This window comes from Anomaloglossus baeobatrachus, chromosome 4, assembly GCF_048569485.1.
Source record: "Anomaloglossus baeobatrachus isolate aAnoBae1 chromosome 4, aAnoBae1.hap1, whole genome shotgun sequence".
In the NCBI taxonomy this organism is placed as follows: Eukaryota; Metazoa; Chordata; class Amphibia; order Anura; family Aromobatidae; genus Anomaloglossus; species Anomaloglossus baeobatrachus.
Window position 1 is genome coordinate 651,749,483 of NC_134356.1, and position 19,377 is coordinate 651,768,859.

At 46.8% G+C, this 19,377-nt stretch overlaps 1 protein-coding gene across 2 annotated transcripts in view; it reads right to left on the reverse strand.

Moving 5' to 3' along the window:
* Nucleotides 1-19,377, reverse strand: part of LOC142302008 (uncharacterized) — a 150,987-nt gene that overhangs the window by 59,517 nt on the left and 72,093 nt on the right. For both annotated transcript variants that reach the window (XM_075343079.1, XM_075343078.1), the window contains exon 3: nt 1,499-1,634. In XM_075343079.1, the coding sequence (XP_075199194.1) occupies nt 1,499-1,634 (136 nt within the window). The remainder of the gene's footprint in view (nt 1-1,498; nt 1,635-19,377) is intronic.

Consider the following 19,377-nt stretch of genomic DNA (forward strand, 5'->3'; position numbering starts at 1 on the left):
TACGAAGAACAGTCAGCACCAGGGCAGGGGCCTTTCGGATCCCGGCAAGGGTAGGAGTCGCCATAATTTGCCAAATCCGTCAGTGAAGGGGACGTCTGTCTCCTAACAACCAAGTCCCGATTGAAGGCAACAGCCCGACCGTGAAGGGGAGACACCGCCACCGCCAGGGCACCAGTTTCCCAGGTCCAGCGCCTGCGGGCAAGAGTAGAGCTCCTTCGGCCCAGCTTGAAGCCGAGGAGTGGGTAACCGGTGGGGACCCATCGCTACCAACGAGACTTTCATAGGTGCAGGGAAGAGACCGTCACCGCTAACTGCAGGGAACATCAGCACCGTGAACCGTCCGAGGGACCCGTCCAACCAGCCGTTTGTTTACCGAGAACTGTGTCGTGTTTACTGGCTGAGTGAGTACCTCTGTGCCGTGCGGCACAGCGCTGCCCCTGCGCCCCTGCACCTCCACAGGCCCCATACCCGCCTGTCCACCATACCAAACCCATCATTGGGCCCCGGGAGCACCAAAACCCCTACCCACGGAGGGGCAAATCATCAACTGGCTGCTCCGTACCAGACAGAGCAGCGGTGGTGTCCACTTAATCACCACAACCGTGGGTGGCGTCACGGACAATAAACTATCCCAAATCCCAATCCCCTTTCACTCACGGGCGAGGAGCGCCGCTCGAGTCCCCGGGATCCGGCCCATCGCTCGAGCCACCGAGCAGCAGCAGACCGCAGCAGCCAGACCCGAGCAGTGGGAGAGCGCGGCGTCCCCTCCTCCGCCCGCGACAGGATCGCAGCAAGCTCCGGTCAAATGGTCCGGTCACATGACAGCATGTGACTGGAGGTTGCCGCGATGCCATTGTACTATATTGCACTGTACTGGAGTGTGCCGGATCCGGCAATCCGGTGAAAAGCCGGATGTGTGAAACGGCCCTCTGCTGTGTGAACATCAGAAGTAGTCCTGACACTCAGCGGATTTTCAGCCAGACACCGTGTGACACCACCCCTTATATCTCATACATATGCACTGTCATAAGTCTGAAATTTACTTCTTTAACGGCAACCTAAATGTTTGTGTGTGATGGTGCAATACGTTACCAGTTGGGGCCCCACTTTTAACTTTTGCTCGGGGCCCCATATTGTCTCTGGTTCTTCGTAGCTCCATCTACACCTACGGTCTCAAGATCTGTTGAGTCAACGGCGCCTGTCCTCTGCCTGCGACAAGAGACAGAGACGTCAGCACTTCTCTGCCACATAAAACAATGGACCAACGAGCTCACTACAGGGGGTCTCTCTGTGGATAAGGGTCATGGGCAAGTGCCCAGTCTGCCCCCTCTAACCCCAGCCCTGAGCACACTCTAAGCCTACAACAGTATCATGGTTTCTGCCCTTGTGTTATCCACCAACCGCAAATGGTACGGTGCGAGTCTCCTGATCTCCTGATTTGTGATTAATAAGGACAACACATAGTAACTATACAAAACCAGGGACAGAAATGATTTACCTTTTATTTTCTTCTGCCAAACTCATGTTTACCAGTTGTCGAGATCTTCGGCTTTCTGCCCAGGAGCAGGTTACAATACTTTTTGAATTTTCTGAATACTGCATGACACAGGACAGACTGTCATTTATCCTGGAGCCTAAATAGAAAGTAAAGGTGAGGAGGCTGAATGCAAAATCCACGTATATAATTCCATTCAATGTTTGTGTGGTTGTCAGAGACATTTTATACCATTAGGCTATGTGCCCACGGGAGGCCGTACCTACGGACGTTTCTGCAGATATTTCAGCAGGTTCACGCAGCAACTCCCCGGAATCTGCAGCTATCCATTGCTGCGGTATATCTGCGGAGTTGTTGCGGTAAACCTGTGGAAACAGTGCGGATTTCGTGTGGAATTCCCGCCCTGTTTCTCCATAGTGGAGGGGAGGGAATTCCGCAGATAATTCCGCATGAATAATGGACATGGTTACGTGCGGCTGCGGGAAATCCACAGCATTTTCCGCAGCCGCAAATATCAGAGCATTGATACAGCACTCCCCAAATCCCATAGGATAACATGGGGAGTGTCTGTACTTGCGTAAACCCGGATCTAGATTTATCTGTAAAATCTAGAAAATCCGCGGATTTTCCCGCTGTAAAATCTGCAGTTACTTTTTCTTCACATAGTCTTAAGGCCGGTTTACACGCTACGACATCGCTCAAGCAATCTCGTTTGGGTCACGGAATTCGTGACGCACATCCGGCCGCTTTAGAGATATCGTTGCGTGTTACACCTATGAGCGATTTTAAATTGTCGCAAAAACGTGTATAATCGCTCATCGTTGACATGCCCCCCTATTCCCAATTGTCGTTCCTGCTGCTTGTATGATATTGTTCGTCGTTCCTACGGCAGCACACATCGCTATGTGTGACACCGCAGGAACGACGAACATCTCCTTACCTGCATCCATCGGTAATGCGGAAGGAAGGAGGTTGGCGGGATGTTATGTCCCGCTCATCTCCGCCCCTCCGCTTTGATTGGGTGGCCGCTTAGTGACGTCGCTGTGAGGCCGAACGAACTGCCCCCTTAGAAAGGAGGCGGTTTGCCGGTCACAGCGACGTCGCTAGGCAGGTAAGTAGTGTAACGGGTCTGCGCGATTTTGTGCGCCACGGGCAGCGATTTGCCCGTGTCGCACAAACGATGGGGGCGGGTACGCACGTTAACGATATCGGTAACGATATCGCAGCGTGTAAAGCGGCCTTTACACTGAGCTGTGCCATCAATTGCGCCATAGAACGTTCCACGAAAACATTTTTCTGCCACCGTGAATAAGTTTCGGAGATCACATTGTCAGATCGTGCGGCTGCATCTGATATGGAGTGGGCTTTACCATGGCAGCAAAGAGGATGAGTTTTACCTTAATGTCATCACATACTTTTTTCATGTTTTTTTCTGTTAGTGCGGATTTTACACAGTCCTAACGGGACCCCAAATCTACTGGCCTCGCATATTTTGCATATTTGTTGGTGCTTTTCAACAACAAAAAACACACAAAAACATTCATGTATAATTCCAGAAAATGGGCCAACATTGTAAGGCCGCTTTACACGCAACGACATCGCTAACGAGATATCGTCGGGTTATGGAATTCGTGACGCACATCCGGCCTCGTTAGCGACGTCGTTGCGTATGACACGTACGAACGACCGCTAACAATCAAAAATACTCACCTAATTGTTGATCGTTGTCACGTCGTTCAAATCCCAAATATCGTTGCTGGTGCAGGACGCAGGTTGTTCGTCGTTCCTGCGGCAGCACACATCGCTATGTGTGACACCCCAGGAACGACGAACAACACTGTACCTGCATCCTCTGGCAACGAGGTGGGCGTGTCTTTCATTCGGCTGCTCTCCGCCCCTCCGCTTCTATTGGCCGCCTGCCGTGTGACGTCGCTGTGACGCCGCACAAACTGGCCCCTTAGAAAAGAGGCAGTTCACCGGCCACAGCGACGTTGCTGGGCAGGTAAGTACGTATGATGGGGACTAACGATATTGTGCGCCACGGGCAGCGATTTGCACAAACGATGGGGGCGGCTGCGATCGGCAGCGACATCGCTAGCAATGTCGCTGTGTGTAAAGTGGCCTGTAGATGCAGAAATGTTGTGGTTTTCAGTTTAGAAATCCGAGAGTAAAATCGGCACCGAATATGCAAGGTGTGAACCCAGCCTTAGGCCTCATTCAGATGACATTTTCTTGTACAAGTGCTATCCATTTTTTTCATGAATATCTCTCAAACTATGATAGTCTATGGGGCTGTTTACATGTCCAATATTTTCCTCGAACCAAGTGCAAAATTGATGAGAAGTAAAAATATGTGCGCACGCTGCAGAAATTTTCTGCACCAAAAATGCATGGGTTTTTGGTGCAGTTTTTTGGGTTCGTTTTTTTGGTGCATTTTTGGGTTCATTTTTTGGTGCTTTTTTTAGTGAATTCAAAGGCCTAGAAAAGCATAGGTAAAAGCGAACAAACAAATGACATGCTGCTTCTATTTTCTGCACCAAAATCTTCAAGGAAAACAGAAGCAACATGCGCACAGCCTTTCTGACTTCTCATAGTCTTTGCTGGGATAAGGATAGACATGTAGATTTAGGCAACAAACTGCATTATAATCTACACCAAAAACTCATCAAAAACTGCACAGTGAGCACAGGGCTTAACACAAAACAGACCCAAAACCTGAGGAGAACTAAAAGTCCCACTGCCACAAAAGAGCACACCGGTATTATATCTTTATCAGCCATAACATTAAAACCACTGCGATGTGACGGTAGTAACATTGACCATATACGATGTTTCAATAATGATGATGACCAAATACTGTTCTATGTTCATGTGTTTTCAACTGTTTACCTGCCATGTTTCTGTCTTTTGGTTGTTGGAGCGAAGAGGAGTTTGATCTGGGCACGTGACTAGGACTGAGTGACCATATAGTACAAAAAGTAGTAGCCAAATACAAGTGACAGTCATTTCAATAGGGGCCATAGCTGGAAGACCCTGAGTTGGGCTAGAGTCACACTTGCGAGTGCCTCGCATGTAACTCGCGTGAGTCTCTCATTGAATCACGGACTCACACTCTCCGCACAGGAGCGTCTCAGCTGCGTAGAGATACATGCAACCGAGCCGCTCCTGTGCGGAGAGAGTGAGTCCGTGCCGGGTGATTCAATGAGAGACTCACAAGTATGAAACCGGCATAACAATTACATGGCACTGTGCTAATGCAATGCTTCAGGAAGGTGCTAGCGACACTTTATATAGAGGAAAGTAGCTCCAACACAATGTCATTAGAGGGTTTATGTATAATTATTGTGTGCACAGTAACAGAACATTCAAGCTGATCGCCCTCTTTTCTTGACTTGATTGATGTCCCACAGGCAAGGTATGATGTCAAAAAACAAATCTAGGAGCACCCAGTGCATGCACACTTGTTCCATTGAAAAGGTTGGGCTTAGTTGCAAAACCAGAATGTCCAAACACTACAAGTATGTGATTTGCATACATGCAGTCACGTACCAACTAGACAAGCGCAATCAAGCTCAATACATGTGAATTTAGGAAAGTCAGACATGTCTAGTTGGAATGTGACCTGAAATACACAAACTACATGACCACTGTCTCAAGGCACCGACACTTGAGAATCCTGACAGTGCGCAGTGTGCACACTATGAGGATTTACAAATCTGCAGTTGCATAGTGTGACTTCAGACATGAGCCCCTAGCCGGGACAATCCTTGCAGCTTGAATTACATAATCATGGACTGATATGAACACATACTTGGAAACTCTCAAAGGACATCTTAGGGGTTCCCATAACAATTAAAAAATTCCCAGATTCCTGGAAGAATGAGTAAATCTCCTGACCCCTGTTGAACCTGCACAAAACTTCATGGAAACAAATGATTCAGTGAGGTTTCTTAAAGGCTCATTCACACGACCGTCTCGTTTTTGCGGTCTGCAAAATTTGGTCCTGATTTTTCATGAATGTTTCCGTGTGACATCCATTCCATTCTTTATACAGGCAATGTGTCATCCGTGTGTCATCTATTTTTTTGCGGACCGCAAAACACGGAAGCAGCTAGATAGATAACTATATGGATAGATAGATATAGATAGATACAGTTATGGATAGATGAATAGATAGGTAGAGGGATAGATAGAGGGATAGATAGAGGGATAGATAGATAGATAGATAGATAGATAGATAGATAGATAGATAGATAGATAGATAGAGGGATAGAGGGATAGATAGAGGGATGAATAGAGGGATTGATTGATGAATGAATGAATGAATGAATGAATTAATTAATGAATGAATGAATAAAGGGATAGCTAGATGGATAGATACAGTGCCTACAAGTAGTATTCAACCCCCTGCAGATTTAGCAGGTTTGATAAGATGCAAATAAGTTAGAGCCTGCAAACTTCAAACAAGAGCAGGATTTATTAACAGATGCATAAATCTTACAAACCAACAAGTTATGTTGCTCAGTTAAATTTTAATACATTTTCAACATAAAAGTGTGGGTCAATTATTATTCAACCCCTAGGTTTAATATTTTGTGGAATAACCCTTGTTTGCAATTACAGCTAATAATCGTCTTTTATAAGACCTGATCAGGCCGGCACAGGTCTCTGGAGTTATCTTGGCCCACTCCTCCATGCAGATCTTCTCCAAGTTATCTAGGTTCTTTGGGTGTCTCATGTGGACTTTAATCTTGAGCTCCTTCCACAAGTTTTCAATTGGGTTAAGGTCAGGAGACTGACTAGGCCACTGCAACACCTTGATTTTTTCCCTCTTGAACCAGGCCTTGGTTTTCTTGGCTGTGTGCTTTGGGTCGTTGTCTTGTTGGAAGATGAAATGACGACCCATCTTAAGATCCTTGATGGAGGAGCGGAGGTTCTTGGCCAAAATCTCCAGGTAGGCCGTGCTATCCATCTTCCCATGGATGCGGACCAGATGGCCAGGCCCCTTGGCTGAGAAACAGCCCCACAGCATGATGGTGCCACCACCATGCTTGACTGTAGGGATGGTATTCTTGGGGTCGTATGCAGTGCCATCCAGTCTCCAAACATCACGTCTGTCACCAAAGATCTCGATCTTGGTCTCATCAGACCAGATAACCTTGAACCAGTCTGTCTCAGAGTCCTCCAAGTGATCATGAGCAAACTGTAGACGAGCCTTGACATGATGCTTTGAAAGTAAAGGTACCTTACGGGCTCGTCTGGAAAGAAGACCATTGCGGTGGAGTACGTTACTTATGGTATTGACTGAAACCAATGTCCCCACTGCCATGAGATCTTCCCGGAGCTCCTTCCTTGTTGTCCTTGGGTTAGCCTTGACTCTTCAGACAAGCCTGGCCTCGGCACGGGTGGAAACTTTCAAAGGCTGTCCAGGCCGTGGAAGGCTAACAGTAGTTCCATAAGCCTTCCACTTCCGGATGATGCTCCCAACAGTGGAGACAGGTAGGCCCAACTCCTTGGAAAGGATTTTTTACCCCTTGCCAGCCTTGTGACCCTCCACGATCTTGTCTCTGATGGCCTTGGAATGCTCCTTTGTCTTTCCCATGTTGACCAAGTATGAGTGCTGTTCACAAGTTTGGGGAGGGTCTTAATTAGTCAGAAAAGGCTGGAAAAAGAGATAATTAATCCAAACATGTGAAGCTCATTGTTCTTTGTGCCTGAAATACTTCTTAATACTTTAGGGGAACCAAACAGAATTCTTGTGGTTTGAGGGGTTGAATAATAAATGACCCTCTGAATAAACTTTTCACAATTTAAAAAAAAAATAAAAAAAGAAATAACATTCTTTTTTGCTGCAGTGCATTTCACACTTCCAGGCTGATCTACAGTCCAAATGTCACAATGCCAAGTTAATTCCAAATGTGTAAACCTGCTAAATCTGCAGGGGGTTGAATACTACTTGTAGGCACTGTAGATGGATAGATAGATAATAGATGAGAAAGACATATAAAGTCCCAATCCTCAGCATTTTGTAATCTTGCACCCTTTGGTGCCTTTCATGAGCCATTAAAGGGTGCTTAGCCTTGTATTTAGCCAAAAAATAAATAATTAAAAAAAAACAACATGGGGTCCCCCTATTTTTTGTAGCCAGCTCGGGTAAAGCAGACAGCTGCAGCCTGCAAACCACAGCTGGTAGCTTCACCTTGGCTGGTATTCCAAAACAAAGGGCACTCCATGCTGTTATTTTAAATTAAATAAATAATTTAAAACAAAAAACATAGCGTCCCCCCCAAATTGGTTCACCAGCCAAGGTAAAGTGGACAGCTGTGGTCTGGTATTCTTAGACTAGGGAGGTCTGCGGTTCTAGGACCCTCCCCAGCTTAAGAATAGCAGGCCACAGCCGCCCCAGAAGTGGCACATCCATTAGATGTGCTAATTCTGTTGTTTTTCCCCAGCTCATCCCAATGCCCTGGTGCAGAGAAAAATGGGGTAATATAAGGGGTTGATACCAGATGTGTAATATCACCTGACATCAAGCCCTGGGGTTAGTGATGTCACGGCGTCTATCAGATACCCAACATCACAAACCCAGTCAGTAAAAAAAAGACGACAAACAATTTTTTTTAAAAAAAACATTGCCCAACACATTTCCTCTTTCACCAATTTATTGAAACAAAAACACAAATCTGGGTCCAGCGTAATCCAATAAGGGGGTCCCACGAGGATCCCTACTCACTGTCCCAGTCAATGAAGAACAGAACGTACCCATTGAGTGGGAGAGCAGTGCAGTGACCTGAGCTAACATCATGAGGTCAGCTCAGGTCACTACAGGGCATGACCAGCACTGACTTCAGGAGGTTAGCGAGGTATATTACCTGCGGTGATGAAAGCCGCTGCACTCCTGACGTCAGCACTCCTCACTGAGTTCTATGCCCGCCGCCTTCTCAGATCACCTCTCGCGAGTGGCCCATGACGTCACCGCTAGTCACAGTCTCGGACCGCCAGCAAGAGGTGATGTGAGAACGTGGAGGTCAGTGACGAGCGCTGAAGTCAGGAGTGCAGGAGTTCATCACCGCAGGTAATGAATTTTACTAACCTCCTGACAGCAATGCTCATCATCCCCATGGCTGCTCGCACTGCTGTGCGGGCATATGCTGACACTGCAGTGCGGGCAGCCACTGACAGTGCGGGCATATGCTGACACTGCAATGTGGGCAGCTGCGGGGCTGATGCGGGAACGGGACACAGACTGCAGGGGCACCCGACGGAGGTCACACAGAAGTGCTTCCGTGCGGCTTCTGGGGATTTTGAGGACACATTGACTTGTATTGGGTCAAGGTGCGTTATTACGGAACAGAATAGGACATGTTCCATAATAACGGAACGGACATACGGCATCCAATGTGTTTTTTTGTAGAATCGGATGCACACGGAAGTGCTTCAGTGTGCCATCCGATCCTACACAAAAGACATTGAAAATATGGTCCTGTCCGTGGGTCCACAAAAACCCAGGAGCTCACCAGGACAAACGGAACAGTCGTGTGGGTGAGCCCTAATTAAGAAAGGCATGGAAAGGAAGGGAACAGTGCATGGAGAGGTAAGGAATAAGGGTTGAATGGGGTGACTTCAGAAAAGGTATTGTACTGTGTGACAAAACTGAACATTTTACAATGGCCTTTTATTGTGGCTTGCCTATGGCGCACCTGTGCAATAATCATACTGTCTAATCAGCATCTTGATATGCCGCACCTGTGAAGTAGATGGATTATCTCGGCAGAGGAGACGTGCTCACTAATGCAGATGTACACAAATTTGTGAACAATATTTGAGAGAAAAAGGCCTTTTGTGTAAATAGCAAAAGTCTTAGATTTTTGAGTTCAGCTCATGAAAAATGGGAGCAAAAACAAAGTATTGCATTAGTATTTTTGTTCAGTGTACAGTATACAGTGTTTCCACCCATATCCTGTCCACCGCCATTAACTTGAGAATGGTGGCAGCTATAGGCATAGAAGGGGTGTCTAGGTATAGTAAAGTAGCCATGCGCTACGCAATGAAACCACCTATAGCACCACCTGGTGGAGAACAACGGAGTTAGCATTTTTATCTCGAAAACGGAACGAGATAGAGAAAGAAAGTAAATTACAAAGTTGTAGGGAATCATCAATTCAATACGAATCGACACGTTGCATACAGAAATGCTATGATTAGAACGTGTAAAACTCATAACGCTGCGGACGTGAAGCGATACCTCATGGAGACCTTCCTACAAGTCATTGGGTATGGTGGCTGCGTGGAGTGGCCTCCACGCTCACCTGACCTAACCCCATTGGACTTCTTTATGTGAGGTCACATCAAACAGCAGGTGTATGCGACCCCTCCACCAACATTGCAGGACCTACGACCACGTATCACAGATGCTTGTGCAAACGTGTCCCCTACCATATTGCACAACGTGCAGCAAGATACAGTATGCTGTGCAGAGTCCAGATGTGCATTGCAGCTGACGGGGGCCACTTTGAGCATCAAAGTTAAATGAGCGCTATATGCGTGACCAGCATTCAATGTTTTGGGGGGGGGGTCATGTGTTTCATATCATAGCATTTCTGTATGCTACGTGTCGATTCATATTGAATTAATGATGCCCTACAATTTTTTTAATTGTACTTTTTTTCTCTATCTCGTTCCGTTTTCAAGATAAAAATGCTAACTCCGTTGTTTTCCACCAGGTGGTGCTATAGGTGGTTTAATTGCGTAGCGCATGGATACTTTACTATACCAAGACACCACTTCTATGCCTATAGCTGCCACCATTCTTAATTGAATGGTGGTAGACAGGATATGGGTGGACACACTGTATATAGGGGGGCTCCGTTTGGGCTCATACGGTATATAGTGGGGTATCAGCATACTTAATTCTGCTCAATATTAAGTGAAAAATAGTATTAATTGTTACAAATATGTTAATATTAATATTGAGCAGAATTAATTTCAACCTATAGGTTCAGCCCTCACCAAGTGTCACGGTCTCTCATGTGGCCTATCGGAAAAATTAAATTGTCCCCTCTTCTCTATTATGTATAGCACTATACACAAGGGTAAAAAATGTGTGCTGTGCGCTATGCACTCCGCTGTCTGTCTCATTTTGCATGTGTTAGTCACGTGAACCATCACATGGTCTATCAAAAGTGGATTATGTGACATCGGGGGTTGGGGGCCACCGCCTTCTAAACTGCCCGGGGCCCTGGTTACTTCTAATATCGCCCCTGTATGACTGTACTTGTGCTTTGATGTGGATGTTACACAACAAAATATTTGGCTTTTCGTCCTTTGAAGTTTTATAGCAAGTCATTTTTCGCAGAATCACACGTGAAACCCTCAACCTAATCACTACCTAAGATCTCTATATGTCAGTTTGAGGTTCAGATAAGCTTTTCAGAGAATCACTGCGGGTACAATAGGAACTTTCCTCTCGCTTCCTCGCTTGCTTATTTTCAATGCTGATAGAATAAGAAAATGACTAGAGAAGTACGACAGAATACAAATTTAATGAGAAGAATTAAAATTAAAGAGAAGATTTATTTATTGCCTAAAGTGGTTATGCCAGGTCTGGAAGTTATAAGTCATCTTAGCGATCATTAGCCCACCCATTGGGATCGCCATTAAAGAGAATCTGTCACCACTTTCATCTTTTTAAACTGTTGATATAAACATACAGGTAATAAGATGCTGAAAATAGTCTTACCTATATGCCTCATAGCAGATGCCTTGATGTTTGAAATATCTTTTTTTATCATTTATGTTAATGAATTCTTCCAGGCTATGGGGCATATGCTGTCCAAAAGATAGCCCTGCCTTTCATTATGCCTGCACTTTACTAGCATTGTTTTATCGCCTATCATCACGGTCTGCCTGTGATGTGTAGATCCTGCTTTAAAATCTTGCGCATGTGCAGTAAATGTTGTGATGTTGGTGACGCGCCCACGGGGTCGGGGACTACTCGATACCAGGCCACGGTTCTTCTCCTGGATCGCCGCAGTGACCTTGGCGGTGTCAATAAAGACAGGGACGGGGATGGGGATGATGGGAGTAGTTGTTCGTGACGCCACTTGTGGTGTGCGGTCATTTATTATCCTCCACTGCGGGAAATTCTCTCTCTGCTGACAATGACAATGCTGCTCAGATGGGTCAGCTCTCCACAGGCAGAGCTATGCCCCTGGGAGGATGATGGTGGTAGTAGTAGCCTATGACGCAGGGGCGCGATGATGGGAGCGCCGACAGTGATGTGACAACACAAATGGTGCAGTTCAAGTTCTTGTTTTTCCTCATGGGAAGCACACTGCCGTTGGAGTACCGGGCTACGATGTGATGGGCTTCAGCCGATCCTGGATACTTTGGAGGTCAAGGCCGGTGTTTCCTTCTGTGTGTCGCCTTTCAATGTTTTTTCTCCACTCCAGCTCCTGTGCCGAGGAATAGGTCACGGGTGCCTTCTACACTCCCCGTGAACCCTGGGATCCCACTTCTTTCCTAAGAACCCAGGTCGACCCTCCAGCTCCAGACCACGGGCCCAGAACTGTCTGTCTCTTTACTTGATGCTTCGCCCCTCCTGGAGTGCGTTCTGACGCTTGCTGCTGCCGGAGCTAACTGTTGTGTCAGTGATTGCCCCTAACTCCCCTGTTGGTGCTCTGCTTCCCGGGTTCCTGAACTAGTATGCAAGAGGTCTCATACTTCATGATAGCCACCCCAGCACCTACCCTAGCCCAGTCCTAGTGGAAGAGCTCCAGTGTTATGTGTTGAATGAGTGTGTTGCTGGTGGTTAACAGCAATGACCTCCTCCATATCCAAGATGAATACTGCACCTCGGGTGAGCTGCAGTACCCTGTAGTGCATGAAGCCGCAGGGGCGCCATATTGGCCTGTTACATTCCGATTTTTAAAACTACCTGTGTGACAAGATTTCTTGACTTTATTTAACTATGAATTCGCTACACGGGCAGGGAGGAAGGAAGTAGGGAGAGCACTAGTGATGGGTGAACTGTAAAGTTTGGGGTTGATACTGGACACCTAGCGTCCGTGCATGGTCTCCAAACATGGACTTCTTAGGGAAGTTCAAGTTACTGTTCAGATTTGGCCACTCAGATAAAGATAAAGTGAAAGTTAAAAGGAAGCAAAATAGAGATTAAAACAGGAGAATTATACTTACCGATTCTTCGGCGAGGCTCTTGCACTTCTTCCGGATTTGCTCATTAGCTCTCATGCATATTCACTACTTCCCCTGCCCACCCCCCGTGACAGCGTCTGTGATTGGTTGAAGTCAGACGTCCGCCATGCCAGTGTCTGTAAATGGTTGTGGAGAGTAAAAATCAATAAATTTGAAAAAATGGCCTAGGGTCCCCTGTATATTGATACGTAACACAAATGACGCCGACAGCTACAGGCTGCAGCTCCCTGCTGTGTGCATTATCTTTGCTGTGTATCAAATGCAAGGGACCCCATGTGGCTTTTTTTAATTAATTAAATGATTTTAAAAACAGCATGTGGTGTTGTGAATGTCAGTTATGCTTTTGCTGCTGTTAGGCTCCCTCTTGTGGCCAGGAATGGTTTGGACAGAGACCAGGTGTGCTGGAGCAATGGGCGTTTCCATTGCTAACTCTCTGCCTATTTAAACCCTGGCCTCCTGGCAGGCTGAGCCAGTTATCCTTGTCCTGTAGCTCTCCAGCAAAGCAACAGTGAGGGAAGATTCCTGCATGCAAATAAACTGAAAACAACCACAATAATTGACAACCCAGATAAGAACAAAAAACAACATAAGAAAGAACCAAGCACTTATCTGGGGTAGTTGTGGTCAGAAGCAAGATGAAAAGGCTGGGAAGCTCCCTGCAGCTATGTTTGGAGTATTGCTCCTATAAGTCCATGTGTTTGTTGCTTCTTGAATTTGTAATGGTTCCTGCTTTTTGTTCATTGGTATGACAAGAGCGCTTGATATAGGACGGAGTGCAGATCATGCAATCTGAGGACCTTTTTGTACTATCAGGTATTTGGGTTTTTGTAGGGTTTTTCTCTGGCCACCATCAGCCCCTTTCCTATCCTTTCCTATTTAGTAAGTGGGGCCTCACCTTTGCTAATCTTATCATCCATCTGTGTATTGTATTTTCCTATATCACCGTAGTCTTTGAATGTGGTGGTCTTGCTATACCTTTTGCGGTCTATTTCTAAAGCAGAGAGGTATTCATCTTTCCTTCCTTTAGGATAGCTAGTTCTCTGGCTGGGTTTGCGGTGCATAGGATGTTAGTTCACCCCTCAGCTACTTCCAGTGTTGATGGTTAGTAAGGGGATGGCAGCCAGATTAGTTGCCAATGCTCTTGTCACCTTTTGCCAATGATCTATTGTGATCTTCTATGGTTCCGGATCATAACAGTGTGGTCCCCCAATTTTGATACCCAGCTAAGATAAAGTGGACAGCTGAGGCCAGGTATTCTCAGGCTGGGGAGGCTCATGTATATTGGGCCCTCTCAGCCTAAAAATAGCAGCCTGCAGCTGCCCAGCCATTAGATGAGCCAATTCTGTCACTTTACCCAGCTCATCTCCATTGCCTTGGTGTGGTGGCAATCAGGATGTTATAAGGGGTTAATGACAACTGTGAAAATAATAGGCAGCAAAAATTATGCTAACATAGCTAGGAGGCAGGGCTATCTTCTGGGCAGCATACGCCCCATAACCTGGAAGAACTCATTAATACAAAGCAATAAAAAAAATTATAATTCAACAACAAGTCATCAGCTATGAGGCAGACAGGTATGACTATTTTAACACTAGAACTACTGGACTCGTGACACCTATATAGAAATACATAGTGCAAAGTAGTCAAAATGACTACCTCAGTAGTTCTAGTGTTAAGCATCCTATTCCCTGTATGCCCAGATTAAAGGGGGCTTTACACGGTAGCGATATCGCTAGCAATTTGTAGCGATAGCGAGCGTGTAAGTACCCGCCCCCGTCGCGCATGCGATTGTTTGTGATCGCTGCAGTAGCGAACATTATCGCTACGGCAGCGTCACACATACTTACCTGGTCGGCGTCGTCGCTGTGACTGCCGAACAATCCCTCCTTCAAGGGGGAGGGACGTTCGGCATCACAGCGACGTCACCACAACGTCACTAAGCGGCCGGCCAATCAAAGCGGAGGGGCGGAGCTGAGCGTGATGTAAACATCCCGCCAACCTCTTCCTTCCGCATTATGGCCGGCGGCAGGTAAGGAGACGTTCCTCGCTCTTGCGGTGTCACACATAGCGATGTGTGCTGCCGCAGGAGCGATGATCCACCTGGATAAACAACCCTTACCGATTTTTGACTTTGGGACGACCCCTCCATGGTGAACGATTTTCACCATTTTTGAGGTCGCTTAAGGTCGCTGGTAAGTGTCACACGCTGCAATATTGTTAATGACGCCGGATGTGCATCACTAACAACGTGACCCTGACGATAAAACATTAACGATATCTTAGCGTGTAAAGCCCCCTTTACAGTTTAAAAAAGTCAAAGTGGAGACTGTGACAGTTTGCCTTTAATCCCAAAAAACGGGGCTCTGAAGAACGTTATGTGAATGGGGCGGAGTTCAATAATGTACACTTCCCCCTTTCATTCTTAATGGGACCTCTGAAGAGGACTTGAACACCATGTTCACTTTTCTCCAGCGGTCCAATGGAGAATAAATGGAGCACAGCTGTGCATAATCACTTTGATCAAAATAAGCTCTTTAGGACCCCAATTCTCTGCCTCAATGGCGGTAAGAGCAGCTGGATCACCATAGATAGGGAAGTAATCCCGATAAGAGATATCTTCCAAATCTGGTACAAACTCTTTCCTTCCAGTTGTTATATTAACGTGTTTCTTAAATTTGGGGGATATTTTTTTTTTCTTTTTCATATTGCTATTGTATTAGGCTGATATTTCCTGTTCTGTAGTTATCACTTTTTATGCAGTCACTTCTTTATCATCGCAAACCACATTACTATGGAAGGTTACACCCAAGCCAGCTTCTGCCAGGAGATGAGATGAGCATTAGAGTTGAGCGCGGTTCACGGTTCGAGATTCTCCAGCTCGCGGCTCGAGTGATTTTGGGGGCTGTTCTAGATCGAACTAGAACTCAAGCTTTTTGCTAAAGCTCGATAGTTCTAGATACGTTCGAGAATGGTTCTAGCAGCAAAAAGACAAGCTAATTACTAGCTGGCTTTCCGCTGTAATAGTGTAAGTCACTCTGTGACTCACACTATTATGAAATTTCAGTGTATAGTGTGCGGGAACAGCGCATTCAGATCACTGCTGTTTGGATAATGGCGTTCGCCATTTTTTTTTTTTTTTCCTTGTCTTCCGTCCCTAAGCGCGCATGTGTAGTGGGGCGGGCCAGCATGTCAGCCAATCCCAGACACACACACAGCTAAGTGGACTTTTAGCCAGAGAAGCAATGGCATGTGTGATAGGATGTCCATCTCACATGTCCCTGCATTATAAATATGGGCATCTGCCCGTCTGGACGCCATTATCTCTTCTGCGTCTGGGTGTCAGTCACCGCTGGCGTAGCTCCTGTCTCCGATACTGCTGTGTACGCTCTATATACAGCGCTATACAGAATAGGGATAGAAGTTTCTTTCAGCCCTTGTAAGGGCTCATACCGGCAGGGTCAGAGCCATAGGTGACAGTCAGGGCCGTGAAAACAGATTTTAACAGCTACACAAGATGACAGCGTCTGTGTAGCTAAGGTCAGGGATTTCCTCGCTGCATTTCCCCATTAGGAGGGATAGAAAGGAAGGCTTCCTTTCCTCTACCCAGACCCAAAACCCTGCCACTGTACCCTCCTGCCCTTTGCACACTCAAACTCATTGTTACTAAACCAATATACTAGCAAACACTGAGGAAACTTAGTGGCATCCTAAACGTGGCTGCTGGACTTCTGTATTGTCCCACTAGTGCAAAGATATTTGCAGCACGTCTGCCTGCATTGCACACTCAAACTCATTGTTACTAAGCCATTATACTAGCAAACACTGAGGAAACTTAGTGGCATCCTAAACGTGGCTGTTGGACTTCTGTATTGTCCCACTAGTGCAAAGATATTTGCAACACGTCTGCTTGCATTGCACACTCAAACTCATTGTTACTAAGCCATTATACTAGCAAACACTGAGGAAACTTAGTGGCATCCTAAAAGTGGCTGTTGGACTTCTGTATTGTCCCACTAGTGCAAAGATATTTGGAGCACGTCTGCCTGCATTGCACACTCAAACTCATTGTTACTAAGCCATTATACTAGCAAACACTGAGGAAACTTAGTGGCATCCTAAAAGTGGCTGTTGGACTTCTGTATTGTCCCACTAGTGCAAAGATATTTGGAGCACGTCTGCCTGCATTGCACACTCAAACTCATTGTTACTAAGCCATTATACTAGCAAACACTGAGGAACCTTAGTGGCATCCTAAAAGTGGCTGTTGGACTTCTGTATTGTCCCACTAGTGCAAAGATATTTGCAGCACGTCTGCCTGCATTGCACACTCAAACTCATTGTTACTAAGCCATTATACTAGCAAACACTGAGGAAACTTAGTGGCATCCTAAACGTGGCTGTTGGACTTCCAGCAAAAGTAAGATGTCTACTACTTACCGTGGACAATCCGATGTGCTCTCTTTTTTACGGACACGAACAACTGGAACAAAGGTAGATGATGGCCAAAAAAGGAAAATGCTTGAATGGATCTCAAGTGGTCCAACAAGTGCCCTCTCCGCCACCTCAACTACCGCATCCAAAAAACACCAGTCCTCTGAGTTGTCAGCCCAATCACACTTGCATTCTCCCAGCTCTGAAGTCTCCATCCGCCCTGCACAGTATGGTGGAACTGAGATGGCTGAGTCTGCAGAGCTGTTCAGTCACACTATAGCCTGGGAATCAGAAGTCTGCTCCCAAGCTACAGTGAGTACAGACCAGGAAATGGTCTGATGCCCAGAACCTTTGTGACTCTGATTCAGGCCGTGAGGACCAAGTTTCTGAGCATAATGTTGACCCTTTTTCACAAACTGTAACACCTGTTGTTATAGACAATGAGGAACATACTGATGACGATGAGACGCAGATATCAGATTGGGATGACAACTTAAATATTCGGTCAGGGCAAGAAGAGGCTCGGTCTGAGGGTGAGGGGAGTGCAAACACAACAATTGATGAGGAAGTTCTAGATCCCACCTACTGTCAACCCACAGTCAGGCACTCAAGGAGGTCAACAGAGGCGGTGGAGGAGGATGCAACCGACGACGAAGTTACCTTGCGCCTTCCTGGACAGAGTCGGAGCACTGGTAGCACGTCTACAACTGCATCCTCAGCCACCACTCTGCCTCTGAGCACTAGTCGGGGGGGCTCAGCAGGTCGCATGCCCTCTAAGCCTTGCCTAGCCTGGTCCTTTTTTGACATAGCAAAAGATCGGCCAAATTATGTGATCTGTAAAATTTGTCGTGATTCTGTTAGTAGAGGGCAAAACCTCAGCAGTTTGACAACTTCTTCCATGAATCGTCACATGAATAAATATCATATGTCCCAGTGGGAAGCTCACCGTGCTGCAATGCGGCCTAGCGGAGCGAACCATCCACCGCCTGCCCCTTCCAGTGCATCCGCGTGCTCTTCATCTTCTAGGACTGTGGGGACAGCTGTCACACCTGGTTTTCCAAGCACAACTTCCACCACTGTAACCGCAACAGGTAGTTTGCTTGGTAGGTCATCAGTTGGTTTGGAAGGGGAAACAAGTGCATGTGTACAGCTTTCTCAGACATCGATAGCACCAACGTTGGATGAAGGCAACATCATGTCTACGCCTGCACTTTCCTCACAAACCTGCATTTTTCCAGGGACACCCTACTCAACACCGTCTACACACAGCAGCCAGATCTCTGTCCCTCAGATGTGGACAAATAAAAGGCCATTTCCTGCGACCCATGACAAAGCTAAGAGGTTGACTTTATCCCTCTTTAAGCTCTTGGCTACCGAAATGCTGCCTTTCCACCTGGTGGACACACAGGATTTTAGAGACCTTATGTCTGTTGCTGTGCCCCAGTACCAGATGCCCAGTTGCCACTACTTCTCTAAGAAAGGTGTGCCCGCGCTACACCAGCATGTCGCACACAACATCACCGCTTCCTTGAGAAACTCTGTGTGTCAACGGGTGCATTTCACCACCGATACTTGGACCAGTAAGCATGGACAGGGACGTTACATGTCGCTGACTGGGCACTGGGTAACTATGGTGATAGATGGTGAAGGGTCTGCTGCAAAAGTCTTGCCGTCCCCACGACTTGTGTCAATCCTCTGTCTGTCCAAGTTCCGCCACTGCTTCTGCCTCCTCCACCTCATCTGGGTCCTCAACCTCTGCCCCAAGCCTGCCTGGTCAGGCCACCAGCGTTCTCACTGCGCAGAAGGAATCACGCACCCCTCATTACTATGCTGGCAGCAGAGCGCAACGGCATCAGGCGGTCTTTAGCTTGACATGTCTTGGAAATAGGAGTCACACAGCGGCTGAGTTGTGGGCAGCTCTGGAGACTGAGTTTAATAAAGGGTTGTCTCCACTCAACCTGCAGCCTGGTAAGGCCGTGTGCGACAATGCTGCAAACCTGGGTGCGGCCCTTTGCCTGGGCAAGGTGACACACGTGCCTTGTATGGCTCACGTGTTGAACCTTATTGTCCAGCAATTTTTAACACACTATCCCAGCCTAGATGGCCTTCTGACCAGGGCACGAAAACTGTCTGCTCACTTCCGCCGTTCAACCGCCGCAGCTGAGTGACTTGCATCGCTCCAGAAGTCTTTCGGCCTGCCGGTTCATCGCCTGAAATGCGATGTGGTGACACACTGG